General features: G+C 43.3%; 1 protein-coding gene across 1 annotated transcript in view; it reads right to left on the bottom strand.

The window, feature by feature from the left end:
* PLA2G4A (phospholipase A2 group IVA) overlaps nucleotides 1-20,023 on the bottom strand; it is a 62,860-nt gene that overhangs the window by 11,757 nt on the left and 31,080 nt on the right. The window contains exons 7-12 of the mRNA XM_017834963.1: nucleotides 15,492-15,628; nucleotides 10,498-10,720; nucleotides 8,912-9,026; nucleotides 5,057-5,194; nucleotides 4,663-4,755; nucleotides 1,789-1,860 (exon numbers count right to left, since the gene is read on the bottom strand). Coding sequence (XP_017690452.1) covers nucleotides 1,789-1,860; nucleotides 4,663-4,755; nucleotides 5,057-5,194; nucleotides 8,912-9,026; nucleotides 10,498-10,720; nucleotides 15,492-15,628 — 778 coding nt within the window. The remainder of the gene's footprint in view (nucleotides 1-1,788; nucleotides 1,861-4,662; nucleotides 4,756-5,056; nucleotides 5,195-8,911; nucleotides 9,027-10,497; nucleotides 10,721-15,491; nucleotides 15,629-20,023) is intronic.

The following is a 20,023-nucleotide window of genomic DNA, read 5'->3' as shown; positions in this document are numbered from 1 at the left end:
GGGTCAGCACAACACCCCGGCCAGGGTCAGCACAACACCCCGGCCAGGGTCAGCACAACACCCCGGCCAGGGTCAGCACAACACCCCAGTCAGGCTGAGCACAACACCCCGGCCAGGGTCAGCACAACACTGCTGGGGCTGCTAAAGCAAAGGACCTGGAAAAACAATGTCACAGCATCCTTTCAGCGAGCTGTGGGCTCAGGGAGGGAGCTTTGCTGCAACCATTTCAGAGGAACGGAGAGAATCCACCCTCAGCTGTTCATCTGCAGTGTAACAGTGTGGATGTGTCCCTCAGGAAAATACATTGGGAACACCTTAGATGACCTGTCTGGATGAGGGCAACGAGGCTTTCTCTGTGCTAGCACTCAGAATGCAACTCTCCTGGGCTCAGGGACAGACAGACCCGAGTTGCCAAAATCTATGCTCTGTGTAGACTGAAATTCTTCTGGATGTGCATTGACAGCCTTCTCCACCCTTTGCTGATAGCTAGAAACACATTTTTCCTTCAAAAGGAATAAAAGAATGCATGGAAACGCTAAAATAATTAAAATTAAAAATAATTAGCATGGGAATTCTAAAATATCTGAAAATACACTTACGGTAAACTGCAGACTACCATTAATATCTGGTTTTAATTAACTGAAGGGCACAATGAAGCAATCAGACTTGTATGTCTGCAGCTAGAGCTCACAGTAAAAATTACCTGGATTGGCACCACCTTGCATTCATAAACTGTCAAAACTTAAATTTTTGGGGTGTTTTGTATAAGAAGATAATTCAGGCTCAAGCTTGATACTTTAAATCCAGCTTTTAAATGTGCCTCTTTAATCCATGCCTTAATGGAGCTAATTTTTTGTATTAGTAGGGAGAAAACGAGCACCATAAAGTGTAGAGGTTCAGTATCTGTACAACATTCTATGGAAGTGAGAGGGATTGCCAAGTGTTTGCAATCACAGATTTGTAGGTAGTTCACTATGGCTACAAACCATGAGGGAAATGGAGTGTTTGGTGCTGGCTGTAATGATTAAACAGGAAACCCACAAATAAACACAAGATGTGGTACCACCTACAAAATTATTTTACACATAGGGGGAACTGAAGAAGTAATCATGGAACTGAGGTAGTGACATAATTCCCTGTCTCATGACACAGGATTTTCTTTTCTTCCTGTAGATCCTGAAATCACAAACAGCTGCATTCCCATCTTTGTTTTGGTTGTTAAAATTATAACCAGGGGTTTTTTTCAGTTGAAAATCATTGTTGGCCCCAAAAACATCATCAGAAAGCATTATTAGGCTGAGACTGAGTCCCTGACTAAAACCACAGAAATCCCCAGGTGGTTTAGATACTTCAAGATAATTTTCAATCACATCTTTTCTTCCCACTCCCAACACTCCCTTTGTGGTTGTGCCTGTCCTGGGAAGCTGGATTTGGGCACTGTTACAAACACTGAGCCAAGCTCTGGGAATTTCCTGTATCAGATGTCATTTCTACAGGTGCTAGAAGACACCTGTGAATGTTGGAACCACAAATTAAACCATTCTCAGGTGAGTGTTTGATCAAGAAACCCTTGAGAACAATGGAAAGTTTCAGTTTGCTGGGCTGGTGACAATTCCAACGTGGCTCTGAGCTCAGCTGCTTGCTGGGAATACACCTCTGGAGCTCACTGGCTCAGCAAACCACATTTTGGGGTGGATGTGGAACTCCAGAGCTCTGGGAAGCCCTGCTGGGCTATACAAAAGCTGCGAAAAAAAAGAAATTAGGAAACGAAAACTGATCATTTCTTACCTTTTGGATGCTGTGATTCATCTTCACTGTCTGAGCTGTCATTGCTTACGAGGTGCTTGAGCCTGATATTTTCTGTTAAAAGAAATATAAAATTCCTTTAAACTGCTGGGCTTTAACTCTCAAAACAGCTCAGAATTTCACAGCAATCTGAGTCACAAAACTGGCCCAGTCTTTGCAATAGAAAATACAGCTGAAAAGACTGGATCTGCTGTGGACATTAGAGCAGCAGATATTTGCTTTGGCCTCCAATTTTGGGGCTGAGAAAGCAAAATGTAATCCCAAAGCAGTACCTCTCACCCCCCTCTGCACCACGTGTCTGACACACTTCATTCTCTGTGATTCAAAGTTAGATGTTTAGCTTCTGTCCTCTCAATAATTCCTAGTGAACTAGGAAGAAAACATTAATCTCTGTTAAGTATCTGCTTTTTTTTTAAAAAAAGAGGAATCCTTAACATCATTCATACACATATGAATGGGTACCCTTAAAAACACTGGGAGAATAAAAGCCAAAATAATTATGAAAGTTTTGTTGGAGTGTGTGTGAAAAATAAAGGCAGTGCAGTTAAACAGGTAGAAAATATGGTTTGCATCTCAGAACATCAAGTGAGAGAAACGAAGCCAAAACCGAGTGAACTTCCCTGGCAAAAATCTGCATTTCGGGAGGTTTATCTTTGTTTTTCAAAGGCAAAATGAACACTGACACAGTAGCACATTCCACTCCCCAGGTCAGCTTTGTAGGGGAGGCGAAACCAGGTGAGAATGGATTTTAGATTTGGCAATATTATAATTTTCATTAACTGTGGAGGGCAGCCTTTCTTGAAATACAGTAGATTCCCAATGTTTTAGGAGTAGCCTCATCTTGGAAGCTTTTATCCTACAGAGACTGGAGCCAGGCACTGAATTCCAGTGAGGAAAATGTATCCAGGGGAAGATTTTTGAAGACTAAACCCCTTTTTTCCCCAAGTAAAATGTATGTTAGGAATCATCTCTAATAGAAATGTCAGAGAATCATTAAGGTTGGAGAAGAACTCCAAGATCATTAAGTCCAACCACTTGAGGCCAGTTAAAATAAACTGAATGTGGGTTGTTTCCCAATGAAAGTATTATCAACTACTCGATTTTTTTCCATTAAAAAGTGAAAATAAAATAAAATAACACCTTTTTTTTTTCTCTCACAGAAGGATAAGTAGATGCTGGTGGCATTCCCATTCTTTGGGCTGCAAATTCCAATACAGGTTGTAATTTCTACCCAGTGAAGTATTAAAGCAATGACAGCTACATGTTGCACTTTTTTGCTAAGTCTAAATTTAATTCCTCTAAGGTGGGAGAGAAAATTGAAGACAGTCACTGTAATATCAGGTGTATAAACTCGCAGCTTCATTATGCTTGGGAATGAATACTGGACACAGATGACCAGCACTTGAAATTATTTTCTAAAGAGGGTTAGGCCCCCTTAGATTTACATCCCACACTCCAAAAATCCCCACAAAAAAGTCACAAAAGCTGAGTCATTACATTTTTCCTTCACTAATTTTACTTGTCAGTACTCAGTGGGTCCCCAATGACTATTCAAAAACACCCTCAGTGGACAAACACCCAAAAATTCCTGAGCCACGGCAGAGGAGACAGGTCAAAACAAAAATCCCTGACCAGAAATGGAGGCTAACAAAGCCAACAAATGCATTTCTGTGGATATCAAATAATCTCTTTGCAGCAACCCCCATGGAAAATTCACTGTTTACCCTCCAGGTGTGATTTACACATCATCCTGTGGGCAGCACCAGCTCTTCTGATGTCCCCTGGAATTCTGGCCTTCACTTTGGTGGTCCCAAGGTGTCACTGGGACATCTTCAGCTCTGGGGTTGAAGCCACCTTAATATTTTCAGAGCTGATCCCACTTCCCAGGGTATTTTTAAACTGAGATGTGAAATGAGTCAGAGATGACAGGTAACATTCTGTCTCTCGATATCTTTAAAAAGCAGGAACACACTTTTCCATGATCACATTTATGGACAGGGATCCTCCAGGAGCAGGTGATAACACTCATCACAAACAGGAACCCAGAGGTCTCATTTTCATCCATAAATAAGGAGGTTATCAAACAGTTGAATTCCATCAGTTAGGAGACACAGACACCCAAGGGACAAGTGTGGGCTTTTTGTTGGGTTGGTTTCTCTGGTTTGGTTTTTTTTATAAGTCATCTCAATATCCATTTTCTTTTCTTGCTCTTCAGAAAAATCTGGCTGTCAAGTACAATTTATTTATTGGCCAGGTCCTTTCCTTGTAATGCTGCCCTCTGAATGGGAAACAGAAGTGTAAAAACCTTTCACCATTAACTACATTCTTGAATAAAACACAATAAAGTCCATCTAAACCAAGCTAAAATTCTTTCCTTCCAGTCATCATACCATTTGTGTGTGGAATGAAACCAAAATCACTAAATCAGATACCAGGAGGCTGTGGGAAGAATGGAACATTAACAATCCAGAGATGATAAAATTTAGGACTATTTTAGTAATCCCTTGATTAAACAGTGCAGTGTCAAGAGACTACATAAGTGACTATTAAGTCCTTGTCAGCTTCTGATCTCCAAAAATCAGCATAACAACATAAAAAAAGGAGTTGGATTCTAAGAACTTCCTGTGGAGAGCTGGATATGTGCATGTAATGCAGCATCACTGAGCAGAAACAAAAGTGAAAGGAAGAAAAGAACACTCCTAACCCTCCTTCCCTACCCCTGCAGCATCTTGCAAGGTCAGCAATTAAAGGTAACTAATTAAATGACTCCCAGCAGTGCCATCCTCCCACAGAGGGAGACTGCACTGAATCCTGGCAGTAATTGCTTTGCACAGCAGAATTATTTACTAATATTACCTAATTCTTCTTCCATGGTGGGACCTTTATTCTGAGAGTTGGAGACACCAAGCACTCTGTTAAATAATATGGAAAATGCACTGCCCCAAACACCTGGAAAGGGAAATAAATAACGAATGGAGGTCAGTAGAAGAAAAAAAAAACAACAACCACATATTTTAATAATCTCTTTAAGCAGTTGGTTGCTCTCTGAACACACCTCTGATTTTGGAACATGCTCAGATGTCCAAACCAGAAACAAAACAAGAAACAAAGAAACAAGAAATGCCAATCCATGTCTGTGAAATCTTTCCAATTAATCTCTTCACACTTTGTGTGACTGCATTTAAAAGCCCTTGTTCATGAACTACTGAAATTATTTTTATTGTTAAGCCTCTTTCTGCCACATACTCACCCATGAGGAAATGCAAGGGATTTTCACTGTACTTCTTCACCACTGTCCCCATGAAAAACTTGCTGCCAAACAAATCAGGAGACATAAAAGTGCCATATTTGGCCATACCAATCTCATAGGGGCTGAATTCCACCCAGTCTGCAAAATCAGAAACAAAACTGGCCTTAGTCAGCAATCTCAACCTGAACAGAAATGAGAAGGAAAACACAGAAATGAATAAAACCTCTGTGCCAGCAAAGAAATTGTAGTGAACTGAGAAGCTAAATAACCAACAGGAAGGCTTTGGAGAAGCCAAAATGTTGATTTCAAATGCAGGACAGTGATGTCTCAACGGGGAAGGAATTCTCAGTCTCGTTTTCTGTTATCACAATCAACCTGGTGAAAAAAAAATGAGGCTGTAAAACCAGAAGCATTAAAGGAGTGATCACGAGTGAGAAAAACACAATGACATCTGGTTTCCATCTCAAGCCTCACCATAATTCCCTGCCACACCAAGTGTAACGTGGGTCTGAGGGCCAAGTTTCTTTTCTTTCAGTGTGATTCTATCAAAAATGTGAAAAGCAGGGATAAAAGTGGCAGAAAAATGATTTGAGTATCACAGAAGTTGTGAAATATTCCAGGAGAGGTATTTGGATTCCACCCAAACCTAAAGTTTATGGTGAAATCTAAAATGCAAAGGCAAAGCTGAGAGGCAGCTGATAAACTTATGAATTCTAACACTGCCAAAAATATTTTTAAAATCCTTTTTTATTGAACAGAGTTCAAGAAAAATATGGAATATTTCATGTTCAATGCATTTCTGATCTTGGCAGAAAATTTCAGAAGTGATTTACGTTCTACTGATGTAGGCCTTCTTTGAAAATGGATTTTAGCTGACTTGGAAATACTTTCTTTGATACCAGTAGAGTCACTTACATCAGAGAATTCATTTCAAAAAGCAAACAACAAACCAAATTTATTCTACATTTTTAGTCTTTCACCCATTCATCTGTTTTCCCTTCCCTATTTTCAGCAGTGATTGATTGGACTGCTCGTGTAAACAAGTCAGAAATAATTCTGCAATGGAAAGGCAAAAGAGACAGCTTTGAAAAATCCCCCCCACGTCATGGAATGCCATCCATCCCTCAGGATATTCCTGTTGAACGTGAGGTGAACACTTGTCCTGAAAAGGAAAGATTTAACCCCAGCTGCAGCGAGTTTCATTTCACAGGGCAGTGCTCATCAATGCTAAGTCAAACACAACACAGTGTTTTCCAAATAAACCACCCCCAAATCTTCACACTCGCTGGAGCAGAAGGGAATTCCTTTGAAGACCCAGTGCAGGAATGGCACAGTACTTCCCTTTAGCTGTATAAACATGAATGGGCCAATATTTAGATATTCAGAACCAGGGGGCAACAAAGCTGAATGGAGAATTAGAATTAATTTAATCTTTGAGAGTCCACCTTCAGCCTGAAGAGAATTTCTGAGATGCCACACCCTGCTTAGGGAAATAAAGTCTCTGCCTTAAAATCAGAGGGCTTCAGCATTAGTTTCTGCCATTCCAGAAGCTCCTTGAGACAGTGGCCACTAACAGAGAGTGGAAGGTCCCTCTGAAACCTGGAATTTATCCCTCAAGGCTTCCCAAATTAATTCTGTAGCACTTAGAGAGCAACAGACTCACTCTCAGACTCACAAATTTACTGTAATGACCATCAAGAACAAACCCCCCCAAATCCAAGCCAAACATTAAATTCCACTCCCTCTTTAACCCTGGATACCAGTATCTTCAGGTAATGTTTTTATCATTACAGAAGCTGTCATAATTAAAGTAAAGAGCTGTCTTTAACTAAATCACTCTAATTATGTTCAGTTAAAATGGTGAGTGCAGTTCTGGGTAGGCCACACCACACAGGGTCCCAAATGCTCTTGGTGAGGGAAACAGGACATCTTGTTATCTGATATAATTAACACATTTCAACAGGGAAGGTCTTGCCTCCAACCATAATCAAGTAAATAAGCAAGTGTAAAAGAAATATTTCTGCTCAAAATTTACTGTATCTTTCACATCAGGAAAAACTGTTCAGTTCTATAAGAGGGGGAAAAAGCCTAAAATAGAAACAATAAAATCCAGCACCCTATAGAATGATACAGATGACAGCCCAAAAAAGCAAACCCAAGATCCACTGCCAGAGGCAACACCTTTTCTAGACCAAAGTAAGGCCTTCAGGTGCTTCTGGTCTTGCTTAGACAAAGCCATTCTTAACTAAAGATGTTTTTAAAGCAGAAAATAAGTAACGTATCAAAACAGCAGCTCATCTAAACCTCAATATACTTCTCTTTTCCAACAAAAAGGTATCAGTTTCTTAAGTAGGAAAGTTAAAGACATTTTCCCATGACAAATTTAGCCTAATTTACACCTCATTTTCCATTACAACCAAAGCTTTGAGAGCAACTGTTCCTAATAATCATTTTAGGAAACACAATGACTTATAAACCTTGGGCAAACCACTTGGTATTTCCCTTCTCAGTCCTGTACAGAATTATATGTAGACAGACACATACTTTGTGTAGCATCTTGTACAACTGGACCCACTCTCAACTGGGGTTTCCAGATGGGATTAAAATTTATGGATTAAATAGGAGCACAAGCCACTCCTTCATCACCAACAGCAGTTGACACTGGGCAAGAGGTAAAAAACAGGCAATATATTTAAATTGTTTGTTCCATTTTAATCACAGCATCATTCAGGTTGGGAAAGACCTCTAAGATCATCAAGCCTAAGTGTTACTTTCACCCTTCTTAGGAAGGGGAATAATCCTGTATGACTGAAGACACTTCCCTTAAGGTTTTTGATACATTAATGTTAAGCAGTTTTTCCCTGTTGGACACACCAGATTCCTTTTTATCCTGACTCCTGCTCAGCTCCTTCATGGGGAAGGAATATTCTTTGCAACTGCTAGGAAATCACTTTTTTAACATACAGAGAACAAAACCTGGCCACCACTTCCCACTTCTCAGGGCTGCTATGGTGTCAGACTTATTTTCAGGTTAAAAAAACAATAGTTTTCCAACATGGTCTAAGAACAAGTCTCCAAATCCAAGAATGACAGAGAAATGAAAGGTTGTGGACCCAAAATACAGGCTGTTTTCTCTCCACCTACAAGAAAAGATGCATCTTAAAAGCAAGAAAAGGTTCAGTTCCATGGTGTGCCACAAGGAATACACCCATCTGATGATGCCTGTTCTCCACAGCCCTGTAACCCTGGTGCAAATACTGCACCAATCCAGGGAATATCCACCTACCCAAGTAAGTGATCCCGAATCACAGAATGGTTTGGGTTGGAAGGGACCTGAAAACCCATCCAGTGCCACCCCCTGCCATGGGCAGGGACACCTTCCACCAGCCCAGGTTGCTCCAAGCCCCATCCAACCTGGCCTTGGACACTTCCAGGGATCCAGGGGCAGCCACAGCTTCTTTGGGCAACCTGTGCCAGGGCCTCCCCACCCTCACAGCCAACAATTCCTTCGCAATATCCCATCTATCCCTGCCCTCTGGCAGTGGGAAGCCATTCCCTGTGTCCTGTCCCTCCATCCCTTGTCCATAGTCTCTCTCCATCTTTCTTGGAGCCCCTTCAGGCCCTGCAAGGCCACAATCAGGTCACCCCAAAGCTTCCCCTCTCCAGGCTGAACAATCCCAACCCTCTCCCCTTTCCTCCCAGCAGAGCTGCTCCATCCTCTGCTCATCTTGGTGCCTCCCCTGGACCCTCTCCAGCAGCTCCATGTCCTTCCTTTAAAAAAGAGGCTTTTTTTTGTGATCCACACACTTCTCTCTTCTTCCCACAAGTGACCCAACACCCAGATTGGAGTCATACCTGCAAACATCAGCTCTGACACGTCTGGTTTCACATGGAGACACGTAAAGAGTGGCAGAGCACACTGGGCATTATTGGTTTTCTCTTTCATGTTGCTCAAAGTGGTGTCCATTCTCTGCAGGAGAGAAAGATCAGTTCCAAACAGGTCCTATGAAGGTCTTTATTTATTTACTTATTTATTTATTTATTATGTTTATATATATATCAGTATATATATGTAATATATCTATAAATATAGCTTATTTATAAATATAGTATAATTATATTATATATTTATATATATTCTAGATAAATATATAAAATGTAGACTATATAGAATATAGACTATATAGAATATATAGAATATATAGAATATAGACTATATAGACTATATAAAATATAGAATATATAAAATATAGAATATATAGAATATATAGAATACATAGAATACATAGAATACATAGAATACATAGAATACATAGAATACATAGAATACATAGAATATAGAATATATAGAATATATAGAATATATAGAATATATAGAATATATAGAATACATATTATCTAAATTATATTTATATACTATATGTTTACATAAAAATATTTCTATTTTTACATTTATATAAAGAATTGGGAGACTCCTCCTTTCTCTGAAATTTGAGAAGGAAAATGGACAAACTCAGTTACTTCTAGGAAAACCAGAAAAATTGGTACAAGGAAATAATTTGCCTGAACACCTTTTGGCTGCACAATTCAGGAAGGAGTGGGAGAGGACACAGGAGGAAGATGAAAGAAGGACACATTACAGAAGCCAAAATAACATGGCCAAAAAGCAAACAGAATTGCTGGACACAGCAACATCTGGGTTTTATTTAATCCCTTAGTAAACAGGGACATCTAACCAACCTCACACCATCATCAAGATCCCTTCAGCATCAGAATTCTGTATATCTGTTACTAAGAGCTGTGTTGCCTGTTTTTCAGTATTTTAACTGTTTAAAGCCTAATAACAATTTATACACAAGTGTATAAAACACCCCTATGGCTCCATTTATACATTTCAATCTTGCCATAAGATCAAATCCAACTGCTGCTCACCTGACACATTTGGACTTGCAGTCTGTGTGCCTGATTTAGCCAGGATTGTCCAACCCTAACTGACCCAAGCAGGATTGCTGAATAACAAAATACAAGAGTATGAAGCTCTCCTGTTGTCTCTCTTCTCAGAAAAACACATAAAAACAGACAGAGATGTGGATCGTTCACCTTGAAATTAGTACTTTGTTAAGCAAATGCTGCTTTTCTAATAGCAAACTGTGCATGAAGAGGTCACACCACATTGTAAATTTTCTTGAAATGGTTTGAGCAGGAATTTTAATGTTGATACACAATGTCAAGAGCTTGCTGTAAGTACCCAGAGGTCGAGTTCATCCCCCAGAGCAAGATACTGTCTTATCCAGTATCTGTCCAGCTGTAACTTTAAATATTTCTATTGTTAAACACGTTTTGCCAAATGTTACCAAGGTCATTTTAAAAAAAGCAGTAACAGTGGTTACTATGCAATAATTTCACAACCCTAACAGTGATAAGAAAAGCCCAGAACTCACATCATGGATAAGTGTTTCCCCTATCAGCATTCCAAAGATATCCGTGAAGGTGACAGGCTGCCCTGAACTCTTCTTATTCCACAGGGCTTCGATGTAGCGTTTGACTTTCTGAGGAGTGAGCAGCAGGAGGGGGTTGTGGCTCACAGAGTTCATCAGCTCTTCATTGATCTCTTTTGGGCCCTTGGCTGGAAAGTCTGGGTGTGAATACAAAGTTGACATGTACCTGCAATGGAAAGCAGGCCAAGCATCAAACCTGCTTCAGTGGCAGCTGCCTGAAAGCTACAATAAACTCATAAATAATTTGGTACAATTACTGATCAAATCAGGTTAATTTACTCACCATTTACACAGTAAATTGTCCCTTCTTTTTTCTCCAGGCACAGAAAGCTAAACCATTTGTTCTACATGTAAGCACACAATCCAACATTCAGCTTACACTGCCATGTGTGTATGATGGAAATGACTAAAGTGTCCTCATTTATCTGTTTAAGGGATAACAGAAAGAATCCCCCTAAGCTGTAGAAGGAGCTCCTCAAGTCAGCACACTGAAATTTGGCAGACTGGAGGTCCCAGAAGTAGACACACACAGTTCCTTTCACTGTAAGATGTCCCTCTCCAATTCACTATCATTATCCAAAAATTCCTATAAATATCTCAGTATATCACGGAATCCTGGAATGGTTTGGGTTGGGAGGGACCTTAAAGCCCATCCAGTTCCATCTGAGCAAAGCAGCTCAGATATCCTCCAAACACACTCCACTGAACATTTTAACAACACTAAATGTTTTGTCGAGACATCTGCGCTGTTTTGGGATCCAGGGGACAATGTACTGTGTGGACTGGCTGAGCACCACACACAGGAACATCAAATCATGGAATGGTTTGGGTTGGGAGGGACCTGAAAGCTCATCCAGTGCCACCCCCTGCCATGGGCAGGGACACCTTCCACCAGCCCAGGTTGCTCCAAGCCCCATCCAACCTGGCCTTGGACACTTCCAGGGATCCAGGGGTAGCCACAACTTCTCTGGGCAACCTGTGCCAGGGCCTCCCCACCCTCACAGGGAACAATTCTTTCCCAGTATCCCATCTAACCCTGCCCTCTGGCAGTTTGAAGCCATTCTTCCTTGTCCTGTCACTCAATCCCTTGTCCATAGTCTCTCTCCATCTTTCTTGGAGCCCTTTCAGATCCTGCAAGGCCACAGTCAGGTCACCCCAAAGCTTCTCCTCTCCAGGCTGAACAATCCCAACTCTCTCCTCTTTCCTCCCAGCAGAGTTGCTCCATCCTCTGCTCATCTTGGTGCCTCCTCTGGACTCTCTCCAGCAGCTCCATGTCCTTGCTGTGCTGTTCCCCAGGGCTGGAGCAGCTCTGCAGGGGGGTCTCAGCTGAGGGGGCAGAGGGGCAGAATCCCCCCCTGCCCTGCTGCCCACGCTGGGGGATCAGCCCAGGACCTGAGGGCATTCAGGGCTGCAATACTGCTTTCCAGGATCTGGATGCTTCCAGAACAAGCTGAAGCACAGTAAGTACAACCTGTGCAGAGTGTTAATTGACTGGGAGGATTCAGAAGAGACCTATCAGGCAATTCTTGATGTGTTACTGAGAAACAAGTTCAGTTTACTCAAAAACACAGTTTAGCCACACGTGCAGGAAACCGTGGCTTTCACCTGGTTGGATTAAGCAACACCAAGGCTCAAGATAGGCTGTCCTAATCTCCCAGAGGCTGATTTACTATTATTTACTCAATGACCAGGTACACATCCCATAGTGCAGGCACAGCTCAGACACACAGAGTCAGCCTGGCCCTGAGGTCACTGCCCAGCAGTTTATCTGTCCCACGTGTGATGCAAGAACTTGACTCATGGTTCTGGCCCAGGCACCAAAGCTGAGCATGCACGTCAGCTCCTGGGTGCAACAACAGCAGCAGCTTCCATGGGAGCAGGGAAAGGGAAGTGCAGGATGGAGAATCAGCACAAGGTTGAAGAGAGGTGGCAGGAACACCCAGGGAGGTCAATGCATTGCTCCAAGGTTAGGCATGCAGCTGAGGGGACAAGCAAAAACCTGCCTCTCCTGCCAGGAAAGGAATTCTCCACCCTTCAGGAAAGAAAAGAAAAGAGCATTAGTCCCAAGTACTAGATTGGATGGAAAAAAAAAAAAAAAGAAAGGGAGTGTCAAAGTGTCAATTTATTTATTCATCAAGCAAGGAAAGGCTGAAGAGGTGACATCAGACAGCAAAAGCAAATTTGTTCAAATCCAACAGTTTCCAATATCTGTTTCTGACTGAAGCAGTTCAGATAATCTATTTTAACACAGATTTTATAGGTTTACATTAGATCAGCTACGTCTTCACAACTGGGTTTTCCCAAAAAGAGACCTCAGAGCTGACGTCTGTTCAGAGTGTGGACTACAAACCCTTCCCTACAAACACACTCCATGTTTCTCACACTCCACTGCTCTTCATCCAGCCAAATGATGTCTTATGCTTTTCACAACTCTGAACAAAGTACATCCAGGCCTCTCAATGGACAGTGATAAATCTGCCCCCACCACTAGTGATAGAAAACCCAGATTCCGGGATGCCAACCTTTTATGGTCCAATCCAAATGAGAAAGTTACTCTAGTTCATAGACACTCCTGGCATTTCAAGACCTCCTGGCATTCTGAAAGCTTCCATCTAGTCTGGAATTGGGGAAGTAACCTCCAAATAGTGGAAAATAACTGACAAAAAACCCCCCACAAGGAACAGGACTGGTCATTATCTGTTTCAAAGAAATTAGTAACTCTTGAGGTTAAGATGTGTGGAACCAAAATTCAGGTGCTTCCTTAGCGTTAAACCAGGGGATAAAACTCATCCCAGGCAGATTCCCTGCTCACTTATACTAGGCTATTCCAACAAAAAAGTCTCTTCCTCTCAAAGAAAAGACACAGTCACATAACCTTACAATTCAGACTGGCAGGACCCTTGAGGTCTCTACTCCAATCTCCTGCTCAATCCAGAGCCAACTTAAGTCAGCTCAGGTTGCTCAGGGTTCTGTTCAGTCAAGTTCTGCTCTTGTATGAGCATCCCCTGAGTCAGACAGAGAGAGGCTGACACCAAACCCAGCCTAGTCAAGTCAGGATGGGTCAACACATTCCAGTGCTTGGACACTCTCACTGCAAAATGGATTTCCTAATGTTCATCAAATCACTCCTTGTCCTTTCTCCATGTCTCCAAAAAGAGTTTCTCTTCTTTACAGCTCATCAGGAAGCTGAAGGTAACAGTGAGATCTCCCCCCACCACTACCTTTGCCTTTAATCCAGCTGCCCCACTTCCTCACATGCTCCAGTCCCCTAATTGTCTCAGTGGTACTCTAATGGAATTAACCCAGTTTTTCAATACCTTTCCTGTACTGGGTGGCCCTAAACTGGATTGAGATGCAGCTCCAGTTTTCAAACTGGTACAGTTCTGATAAAATCCCATTTTGTGACATTTGGGACACGTTTGACACATATTTTTGCCTTAAAAAGTTCAAAATTTTCTTAGGATGCAAAATCCTCTACTGCAAACTGCTCCAGTGGCATTAAAACCAAATTTTACAGCTAGTTAAAAAGAAGTCTGCCATTTTTCACTGAATGAACAAAGTGTGATGGTAAGGAGTTGAAACTGAATTTGTCAGATGTTTTTGGCTGATGAAAACGACACACCTTTAAAATATGTTACATCATTTCAGCTCAGAAACGTCCAAACAAATAGTTTCAATGTTTGTAATAAGATGCTTGTAATAAGTGTAATTTGGGATCCTTTTTGTAAGAGCCAAGAAGGTGAAAGGCAACAGGTTCATAGCACTGGGCAGGGAGAAGAGAAACCTTCTCAGTCATTAGTGGTTGAGGCAGACAGGATTCTGGGGTTCAAAGCATTTTGCTGCCTGCAGGCCCCTTTCACACACTGACATCACTCTCATCTTCTCCTGTGGATCTTATTCCTGTAACTGGGCTGCAGCACTCCCTGAGTCAGACACAGGGACATCATACCTACCTCATCAGGGCAGCCTGATCGAGGCATCTGGGAAGATCTTCCCTCCCATCTGACTAAAAACCAATGTAATTTCTAAATTAAACAGTGGCAATGGGAGTGAGACAAGGCAATCCATAGTGGGATGCTCTGAAGCATGGCAGTCAGGTCCTAGGCATTCCCAGTAAAGCCACTAAGAAGGGGACTACTGGGTCTGAAATGGAGCAAAAGACCTATCAGAGAAGCTCTGAAAAGCCCTCCTGAAGTATAAAATCCATGTTGGATTGATTGAGTCATCAGCTTCAAATCATAAGGGATTTTTTTTTCCACATTTCATCAGGAAAATAAAACAACACACAAAATATACTTTGGGTTTGTTCCAACAGCTTGAATTCCTAATATTTTGGTTATGGAGATGAATGAATCAGTTACACAGTCCTGGTACATGCAGTATTGGGGGCTGACATAGAAATGAGGGTGTGTATGTGTGGCACCTCTTTCCATCCATTCCTGCTCTCAAAGCTCTTAGGAAGATCACCTGGATCCTGAGATGTCCTCACCCTTCAAGGCATTCTGAAACACCTCCATACTTCAGAGGATCCCAGACTGGTTTGAGTTGGAAAGGACTTTAAAGACCATCCCCCTGCCATGGGCAGGGACACCTTCCACTAGCCCAGGTTGCTCCAAGCCCAGTCCAACCTGGCCTTGGACACTTCCAGGGATCCAGGGGCAGCCACAGCTTCCCTGGGCAACCTGTGCCAGGGCCTCCCCACTCTCACAGACTAGAACTCCTTCCCAACATCCCATCTAAACCTACTCTCTGTCAGTGACTTACCCCACTGCCCCACTCTGCTGCAAGAGAGTTGTCTCTCTCTCTTTTCCACACTGACAGTGCATGTTTAAAATTTGCTGTTGATTTTAACCACAGAAATAAGTCAACCCTCATGAAAATTCATTCTTGAACCTCCTGAAGAAAACTGGAAGCAAACCAAAAGACAAAGCCCTTACCAGGTGGATCCAGAGAGCCCAGCAACATAAGTGGCACAGTCCAAAACTCCGGATTCATAAAGTGCTTTCATAACTCCAGCAAACCCCACCATGGCACGAAATCCACCTCCCGAGCCCAGGATCGCTATGACTGGGACCTGCAGAGAGGAGAGGAACAGGGTGTCACCACAGCACTTCCTATAAACACTTACAAGTGGTAAATAAACATTATATGCCACCGAATCACAGAATGTCCTGAGCTGGAAGGGACCCCCAGGGATCATCCAGTCCCACTCCTGGCCTTGCACAGACACCCCAACAATCCCACCCTGTCCCTCAGAGCGTTGTCCAAACCCTCCTGGAGCTCTGGCAGCCTTGGGGCTGTGCCCACTGTCCTGGGGAGCCTGGGCAGTGCTCAACCACCTTCTGGGGAAGAACCTTTTCCTGAGATCCAACCTCTGTCCTGACACAGCTCCAGCTATTCCCTGGGTGCTGTCCCTGCTCACACAGAGCAGGGATTGGAGCTGCCCCTTGGGAGGAGTTGCAGCCCCCGCTGAGTTCTGCCCTCAAGTCTCTTCTTCTCCAGCTGAAGAAGCCAAGTGCCCTCATCTGCTCCTCCTATGGCCCCTCCAGACCCTTCACCATCTCCATGTCCATTTGCTGGACACTCCCCAACACCTTGAGATCTTTCCTACACTGTGGCACCCAGAAGTGCACCCAGCCCCTGATGGGAGGCCACGCCATGAATCTGTATGTCATTAACTCACAGCCCCTTCTTCTTCCCAAATTGCTGGATGACAGGAGCACTCTCGGACTGAAGTAGGGGATGAGAGCTCTGCTGATCCTGAGCAAGGGGAGCCAGGAACCAGCCAGCAGCATGGAAGGTTCTGCCAAGCTGGAAAAGTCCGAGAGGGGCAGAGCAGACTTCCTTCCAGCTTCCTCCCTCTCTTGCACCAGCAGCACTCAGGAGGTGCAAACACAAGCAGGGGAGACCCTGAGCAGATGAGAGGGGCTTTGCCCCTCTTGGAGAAAGAAGGAGGGGCACAGGTGCCCAAGGCTGCAGCCTGAGGCCTTGGTCTTTCTACTCTGGAAGAGCAACAGCTCAAGCAGATGCTGTCAGGCTCAAGTGGTGACACCAGTGAGACCCTGGGCTTCCTGACCACGAAGCCTAGTTTGCTGATGGAGGTGGTCCATGGGAAAATAAAGAATCCACCTGGCCAAAGTGAAGAACACCTTCATGAAGAGACTTGCCTAATTTAATGAGGAAGATTTCAGACATCGGGATGCAACCAGAGACACTTCTTTTGGGGAATATCTGGGTCGTGGTCAGAAAGAAAATATCACGAGGGATTTGTGCCAGTCAGATTCAGACTGTGGGATGAAATGGTTTTCTCTGAAAACCAGAAGTTGTCTCCTGATCTGCCTGTGGTCCTCACAAGAGGGATTTTAATCCCCTGTTGAAAGGGGAAATCCCCCTGTGTTGACTCCTCCTATTCAGGTTCCTTACAGGCACACAGAAGTAATGTCTGATTCTTCTGGTCAAGGAGTAAAATACATGGTGAGAGCCAAATACTGTCATTCTGACCCTCCTTAGCTTCCTGTCTGCTGCCAAAACATATAGAATTTCAAGTTCAGTTCACTTGTACAGATTTGTGGCACTGCTTCAGACCTGAAAATACTACCTACAAATTGAGTGACTAACCACATCAGGTCTCAGCATCAGTAAGTTGTTGCCCCCACAATGCCCTTTTACTTACAACTTTAATTGCCTGGTATCTGAAGAATTAGAATTTATTTGAAGAAGTCACCACTTGTAGCAAGATTTCTAAACCAAAACATAGTCAGAATTTCTTTAGAATGTCTGTCCTCCTTATCCATAATCCAAAACAGAGAAGATATTAAATTTAGTTATTAAATAAACTATCTGGTTACAAGACCACAAACACTTTTAAAGCAATTCTAACACCAGCTTTAACCCAATTCATATCTTTGTGACAGAGCCAAAAGCAGTAAAAGTTACTAATCAGAAACAGAAGAGGGACAAATATTATTTTGGCCAGGAGTTTATTTTGTAATAAAAACATCTGATATTACTACATAGCATGAAGACAGCCTCAAATTTACCACTACCTTGCAAAAAACTACCAGACAGGTAACAGGAATTTATGTGGATTTGTACAACTCCTCAGTTACCAGGAGAGAGACAAGCAGACATGGTGACACCATATTAAAAATGTATCTACAGGGGTTTATTTTCTACTTCTTTCCTTCTTACTTCCCAGCCTGACTGCAAGGCTGTTCCCTTCCACTGCACAGTTTCCCCGAGTATCTAAAAAGAAGCAAAATCAGACAAAAATTCACTTGCTACCACTATCACATGTTTTGGCCTGAGCAAAGGGCCCATCTGGTTCCCAGTTTCCAAAACCCAGAAGAATTTTCCACTCTTCAGTGGTAATAAAGTAAAAACCTCTTGGTGGTTACTAAGCATTAAAAGAATGGCACAGCTGGGCAGAAAGGCCCTATCTGATCAAACTGGTAATCTGTCAAAAATCTCCCTGAAAGGCAATTTAAGGTGCCAATAGATGGGATTAGTTATAAGAAAAGATCCACGTGACTCCTGAGTTCTGGTCCTTTCTCCAGACTCCACACTCCAAGCCACGACACTCCCTGGGGACTGACAACGCACTGTCACAAGGACATGACCATGAACAACAACTAAGGAAGTTGAGAGGCTTCCAGTCCCCCAAAACTGCTTATGCTTGATGCAGTAATATTATTTGATCACCCTCATAAGTGTTAGTAATAGAAACCACAGGTATTCCTTGGCACCAGCACTCATCATGAATAGAGAGATAGATATCTATCCAAAAAATGACAAAGCACAGGTAAGGATTTAGGATGTGCCTGTTTTGTTAAGCCAACACCCCAATAGTGGAGCAGCTGCTTTGAACAGAGGAGGAGAGTCAGTAATCACACTTTTAATAATGTACCTTAGGCTCTGAAAGCTCTTCACAACCAACCACTGCCCACTCAACCTGACCAGACACATCCCAACAGGATGGAGATGTTGGTTTGCAGGTGCAAGCCTGGAAAAACCATGTAAGAGCACTTCCAAAGCACCACTGCTCCACCACTCTGCTCATGGGTGAAGAGGCACAGGCACAAAGGAAAGTGTGAGTGTTCTTCAGGATGCAGAGAAATCCGTTATGGAGATGAGCAATGAGCGGTGGGTGAGGAGAGTCACCAACATCCTGACTGCAAACCCTTCCTGTAAGCTGGATCCAGAGGAACCCTGGGCACCACAGAGCCCTGCACTGGGGAGGGTGGAGATACCGAGGGGGACATGGATCAAAGAACCGGCACAGAATTGTTAAGGCAGGAAAAGACCTCTAAGATCATCGTGTCCAACTGTGAGCCCAGCACCACCACCACGTTCACCACCAAACCACGTCCTCAAGTGCCACATGGTTTTTGAACACTTCCAGGGCTGGGCACTCCAAACCTCCCTGGGCAGCCCCTGCCAAGGCCTGACCACCCTTTCCAGCAGGAAATTCCTCCTCCTGTCCAACCTGAGCCTCCCCTGGCACAGCTGGAGGCCGTTCCCTCTCCTCCTGTCCCTTGTTCCCTGGGAGCAGAGCCCGACCCCCCCTGGCTCCTCCCTCCTGTCAGGGGGTTGCAGAGCCAGAAGGTCCCCCCTGAGCCTCCTTTTCTCCAGGCTGAGCCCCCCCAGCAACCTGGGCTTTGCACAGTAAATAAAACTTTTAAATGAGGAAAACAAATAACTGAAGAGAAGCATCTCCTGCACATTTAATTCATTTATTTCAGCCCACTGAATAAAGTTCACTTACACAATAAGTCAAGTGATGAAGGTTCAGAGTCCTTTCCTGCTTTGCAGAGGAAACAGGCAGGTTTCTTAAGGCAGCTTTTTAGCTCCAATTCAGTTTCCAACATGTTTAAGGGCATGAAATGGTAAAATTTGAAATCAAATACACCAATCCTACAAGTTGCCCTCTAGGACAAATAGGGCAGAGGCAGGGGGAAGTGGCTGCAGCCAGAGCACACAGGGCAAAGAACCAAGAAGCCACCTCACAACTGAAGAAGGGAGAAAAGAGAGGATACCAAGGCACCCACACTCCTCCACAGACATGCCCTGAACCCCAAGTCCTTTGTACAGAACCAGTGAAACTGGGGCAGAGGTACTAAACCCATTCCAGCACATTAGTAAATCCAAACCAAAAGGGTAAGTGACTCATGTGAAAGTGATGCCATGAGTCAACAGCAGAAAAGGGAATCGAATCCAAAAGTCTTGGAGACAAAAGCCCAATGCTCTAATCCCTGGCCACACCACCACCCCCCATTCTCCATGGCTGTGCCCATTTGGGAACCACCAGAACCACCGTTTCCTACAGCTGCTCTGCACAGCACAGTGCTGAGGGACACAACTAGTTCTGAGCAAAGCAGCTCAGATATCCTCCAAACACACTCCACTGAAGATTCTAACAACACTAAATGTTTTGTCGAGACATCTGCGCTGTTTTGGGATCCAGGGGACA

Source organism: Lepidothrix coronata, unplaced genomic scaffold (assembly GCF_001604755.1).
Source record: "Lepidothrix coronata isolate B3197 unplaced genomic scaffold, Lepidothrix_coronata-1.0 Scaffold246, whole genome shotgun sequence".
Classification (NCBI taxonomy): domain Eukaryota; kingdom Metazoa; phylum Chordata; class Aves; order Passeriformes; family Pipridae; genus Lepidothrix; species Lepidothrix coronata.
The sequence above is the reverse complement of the archived record's forward strand: the minus strand, read 5'-3'. Positions and strand labels throughout refer to the sequence as shown.